This window comes from Primulina tabacum, chromosome 10 (genome assembly GCF_025594145.1).
Source record: "Primulina tabacum isolate GXHZ01 chromosome 10, ASM2559414v2, whole genome shotgun sequence".
Lineage (NCBI taxonomy): Eukaryota > Viridiplantae > Streptophyta > Magnoliopsida > Lamiales > Gesneriaceae > Primulina > Primulina tabacum.
Window position 1 is genome coordinate 6,550,437 of NC_134559.1, and position 6,011 is coordinate 6,556,447.

At 38.1% G+C, this 6,011-nt stretch overlaps 1 protein-coding gene across 1 annotated transcript; it reads right to left on the bottom strand.

The window, feature by feature from the left end:
* Positions 1 to 3,349: 3,349 nt before the first annotated feature.
* Positions 3,350 to 5,738, bottom strand: LOC142505793 (protein ALP1-like). Its single transcript, XM_075618901.1, has one exon. It carries the CDS (start codon positions 5,575 to 5,577, stop codon positions 4,270 to 4,272), a length of 1,308 nt encoding a protein of 435 aa, XP_075475016.1. The 5' UTR covers positions 5,578 to 5,738; the 3' UTR covers positions 3,350 to 4,269.
* Between the last annotated feature and the right edge of the window lie 273 nt (positions 5,739 to 6,011).

A 6,011-nucleotide genomic window follows, 5' to 3' on the forward strand; every position in this document is an offset into this window, starting at 1 on the left:
ATAGAACACTAAACTAATATGAGAAAACAACAAGGAGTTGTTGATTGAAGTTCATTAAAGCGCCAAAGCTCGTAAATCGCTCACACTTTGATGGATTCTTGATAGATTTTGTTCCACTTCAAGTTGGTTTGATATGTTGAAACATTAGATACCATAGTGATTGATCCCCATATTCAACACCATGACTCTCACTGTTATCATATGCATTAAAGGGGCTCACTTTCGGGCTCAGCCCGAACCTATCTATCGGACCAGAAACAGCGGGGCTTCTGCAGATAAAGCTCTTTCTCTCTCTCCCTTTTCCCTCCATAGGCCTGGTAACAATTGGGCTCCAACTTGGGTGCCAAAGCTTCTCCTGAATCTTGCCATTTATCGGCCCAGATCCACCCATACTCTTGCTCGTCACCAAGAACTTCTCTTGCACCCTCCTTTCCAAAGGACCTGATCTCATGATATTCATTCTTCCCTTCTCTTTTTCGCCGTTGATCCTCCGGTGCGAACGGTTACACGGAGTTCGATAAGGCGAGAACCCGGAGACCGGATACTGCGGCGGGTTTTTGTGAAAACCCAATTTCACAATGTTGCTTGTGAAGAGATTCTTAGCATTTTTCATGGCCAAAATGATCCTCGAGATCCCATTTGGCTTCCCTCTCAACTCCTTTAGAGCGAGCTTTATTATTTCGAGACGGTGTTTCGCAACGTTGATGCCGATGCTTTGAAGGAACTCGTGGTTGAAGTAGGCTAAATCATCTTCTTGAAGCTCATTTCGGGTGAAGTTTAGAGCATATTCGTACACTAGTGTGGGTTCAAGGCTTGATTTCGATAACCAAGAGCACCAATCCATGGATATTACAGCTGAGCTATTTTGCACCTTTTTTTGTGGATTCCTTTTCCTTTTCTTTTTGGGTTAGATTTTGTCAACTAGTATCCCAGTTTGAGCCTTTATATATATATATATATATATATATATATATATATATATGTTTTGATATCCTACACATCTACCATGCACACCTTTATGAGCATCGATGAGGTGTCACTCGTCCATTGGATGCGCAATTTTTCTATATTTCATCACATCTAATGGGAGAATGACACATTATCGGTGCTCACAAAGATGTGCACGGTAGATGTGCAGGATATCAAAACTGTATATATATACACACACAAGAAGAAATGGGGAAAAATGGTTCACGAGTGGAAACATAGTGGTTTTTAATTGGGAGGCTCAAGAATATTGCTTTATGAATTAAAGAATTGATTATAACAAGATGATATACTTATCTTGTGCTAAAAAGATTTAAAAAATTTATGAGGTCATTAATATGAGTAGGTCTCTTGTGAAGTGGTCTCACGAATCTTTATCTGTGAGGCATGTCAATCCTACCGATATTCACAATAAAAAATAATAATCTTAGCATAAAAATTAATATTTTTTTATGGATGACCCAAATAAAAGATCCGTCTCACAAAATAAGACCCGTGATACCGTCTCACACAAATTTTTGCCCATTAATATAGACTTATCAATTCAAAAGTCTCCCCGAATTCAATTTATTAGTTTGATAGTTTAATAACTTCATATATCGATCTGTCTTTAGCTTTGAAAACGGTAGATTCCGATTAACATCAATCAGAATTACAACCAAATCGTTACTATAAGAATGAGACCATATATTTCGAAGTTGAGTATGTTTTTTGTAATATGGTCTTACGGATTTATAAATGTGAGACGAGTCGACTCATCCATAATTATCATGAAAAATTATCATAAAAAATAATATTTTTTCATAAGTTGAGTCAAGTTATAAATTCGTCCCACAAAAGTTATTGTGTTCGAAGTTTAGAATCGTGATACTGGCGTGAATTTAACTAAAAAATTATAAGCTTTTGACAAAATTCAGGTTTTTTAGGGTGGAAAAGTGCTTGGTACTATATACATGAATGTGGTGGGTAAGATGATACAGATGACTACTTAAATTTCTTTTATTTTCTCACTTTATGGAATGGAAAAAGGTGGTTGGAAGGATCATCTGCAATTTGTCCTTTTGAAATATGCTTCAATGACTATTTATTTTCTTGTTATAACGAATAAATCGATGGGTTTTAATGCGGGCCTAATTGTTTGGTGTGAATTTTAATAGACCTACTAAAATCGCATTGAATCTCATTAAATTATGGAAGTTTGCCTCAATATTGGGTCTGCAGATAACACTTTTCATTTATTCCCCAACTGCTTCGACCCCTCAAATTTTGGTGGGGGTGTAACTCAACGAAATCTTCTGTTTTACTTTGTAATCGACATTTATTTTAAATTAAAATATTATTTAAAAACAAGCCTTTTTGAGGGTTTAACAGTTTAATATGATGATATATGTTATTTTTCTGATGGGATTTTTTTTTGCCTGAACATAGATGTCATGTAGCTCTATTGGTGTCCATGAGTTTGAAAAAAACAACCTCGCACAAGATTATGCAAATTTAATTTGGTTATTGTTATTACATATTTGTTGTAACTGCTCAACCCACTTGTAAAATCGTCTGTTTTTGTCCGTGACCTCAAGGCTTTAAAATGCGTCACAACGTGCGTCGTCCACACAAACTGGCTCTGATACCTTGTCATGCTGAAATTTTTATAAGCCATGTTTACTGATTAATCATTATCGTTTGTTAATAGATCGTGATTAGAATAACGGACCCTCACACCTGTGGACATGTTCAAATCAACTCTGGATCATTGGAAAAGAACTCGACCGGTTTCCATGTCTTGTACTAACCTAAATATATCAAACAATCCACACAAAAAATACCTAAGCTGGAGTTTTGAAAATGGATTTGAATAATTCATACCCAAGTTTTTCTTATAGGTCAAGGACACCAAGCATAATATTGAGATGGATGGGTAAACTAATTAGAGCTCATGCAGAGAAAGTAAAGTAAAGTAAAGGCATCACCATCCAAATCTGAAGTCCTAGCTTATGTGAGATTTTATTTTCAAAACACCATTTTTCCGCTCCGGAAACGAAACCATCGTTTAACTTGCATGCCCATTCTTTCTCAAAACTCGTTAAACTTTTTGTTACCTGGAGTAAACAGAATAATTTGCAGGGCCCTCTATGCACCCCCTTCAGGCCATCTAACATGGAATGTCTTTGTTGTTATAAAGAAACAAGCTAACCGGTACCATGCTCGAGCTTCACATGAGAACTAGACCTATTGAGACAGGTGATGGAAGTAATTTCTATGGTCTAACATGAAAATGGATCTCCACACTTCAAGGATAACATCTTTTTAGTAGAAAGGCAATCATTTTGAAAGAGAGATGGTTTAATATTAGAACAAATTTAGATATAGATATCTGCATCTGCAAACGACTGCATGAAATTAATGGCAAGTGCAAACATGTCACCAGAGAAAGGAAAGATAAAATGGAATTTCTGTACCATAATAATCTGTTTCATAAGAACTAGATTTCGATGAAAATAGCGTTGAAGACACAAATGAAGCGTTCTCGGAAAGCCTCGAACACACAAGTGAAGATTTCTTACATCAGATCACGACCTTTCTCTCGACTTGTTCATTGGTAATAAACCACGAGAACTTGTATGGTTAAAATCACTGGGCTGAATCTAGCTCAATATTTAAGTAGCAGTCTCAACTCTCAAATAAAAGAAACTGAAAGTGCTTGCATATCATGTGTAATCAGTTACTTGGTAGATATCCGATCAACAAAAGGGGGTTGCCATTGTAAACGAACATTAATCCAACAAAATGCAAGAAGGATGACATCCAGCAGACTGACAATGTTCTCTTCGAGTCTCTAACATTATCTTTCGGTAATGATTGAACACAATTTTCCACACAAACCCTGATGAGAAACCAACATTGCACATGTGGTCAATCAGTAATTTTTTTACTATTAATAATAAGTTTGGGTTTTCATCCTTGGACAACTCAGTCACATAGCCACGCTGAAAGTATTTGTCTTAAGTTCCAATTTGAACTGAATAATCTACTACAAGATACCAGAGTCACCTGTCTATTCAAAATTCACCTCCTTTAGCAAACTCCCTTTACTAAGGAATGATAGCGCCGAGAGAACATAAATTTTCCGATTCTCATATCACGAAGTTGGAAAGAGCAATGATCAAAGACAAAGGGATAAATATAGAAGCCAAACTGGAAATGCTATTGAAACTGAGACTCATTCAAATTAAGAACATCACCACTACATTCATTAAAGATTCTACATCATTTATCATCTGAAACTCACCCGCTCAAGTGTAAAGCGAGCGCGTCTCTATTTCTTTTTGCACAATCATCATCCAGTCCATCAAACAACGGAAACTCTCTGTCCCTAGAAATTTCTACATTCTCCTCAGACATTGTCTCACTACACTTGATGAGAAAATTGTGCAGTAAACAGCATGCAACAATAACAAAGGGAAAAGCTTCAAAACACTGTCCTTTCCATTTACCCCCCACAAGCTTCCATCTTTTTTTTACCTTACCGAAAGCCACTCTAATGTACTCCATCCCTCTGCAATGCACCTCATTAAAGGCTTGCTCTGAAGAAGACAATTCTCCATTCGTCTTGTTAAAGGGAGTCAAAAGCCAAGGTAAAAGAGGATAGAACGAGTCACCCAAAATATACTGTGGGATCGAATTGCCAGTACTTAATTCCAAAGATGGTCCATGTAAGTACTCTTTGGAGCATTCAACCCCTGAAAAGAGCTTCGTACTTTTCAGCACATCTTCTGGTTTCTCGCAACCAGGCCAGCCAGCAGATACATCCAAGAATCTACCTTCAGAGTCCACCAAAGCCTGAACTAATAAAAAACCATTTTCACCAACAGAAGGGCCTTCTAACTCAAACTTCTCAACCCCCATAACACCACAACAATTAGGCAAAGAAATCCAGCCAAACCCAACAATAATCCGATTGATATCAGAGCTGAATTCAAACAAATGGCCAAGATTCTCCACAATGGCCTTGCAGACGGAGTAAAACGCTCGACATGCAGTAGAAGAGTCAAGACCGAACCGGCGCGCGACCGCGGAGAACGATGCAGCGTGAGACAATCGAAAAAGTGTTGCAGCTAGGGCGACATTGGGAGGTAAGGGGTGAAGAGATGAGGTCAAAGAGGCTGTAAGGAGGCGCAGGAGGAGAGTGAAAGAAGACCCGGAAAGGTTAAAGAAATGAACCCATCTGGGATCGCAATCAGGAGAAGAAGATAGGAATCGGTCGAACCAATTGGTTTGAGGCTGTGGGAGCGGGGCGGTGGAAGGTATGGGAAGGGAGATGAGGGAGAGTAGATGGCTAAAAGAGTGCGAGGTGGAGGAGAGGAGGGATTCCAAGGAAAGGGATTGAGAGGGAAGGAGATGGAGATCGTTCCGGAGAAGGAAGGAGTGCGCGGCGGAGGTGGCGGAGCTCAGGAGAGGCATGACATCGGAGAGGTGTTTACGGTCGGTGATTTCGGGTTTGATGAACTTAGTCTTGGCTTCGGTTATCTTCTTGTATTTCCTCTTCCGGCATCTCTTGGTGGTTGTCGCTGTGCCTCCCCCGGAGGTAGCCATTCTTGTTACGGCGGTGCGCGGTGTTGATGGGACTCTGAGTGATGGGTGAACGGCGAGCCCGCAGTTCGCAGCTGCCGGAATTATTTAATTGCTGCAATCGGTGATTATTATTTGGTCATAATACCGAAAATATTCCAATGAACATTTTTAATATTTAATTAATTATCGATAATGAAATAAAATGTTATATCCACCAACTTTTAATCGGCGAGAAATAATAAAAGTATTGAATGTAAAACAAATGAAATAGGGTAAAGAATTGAAATAAATGAGTTAAATATAAAGGATAAAATATAGATTTTAACTAATTATTTTATTTTAACAAATTTGGATTATTCTATGATATTTTTCTCTTCAAAAAATAATAAAGAAAAACTCACAGTAACCATTCTACCAACGGAATTAGTAATATTACCGCGAACGTATTGAACAAT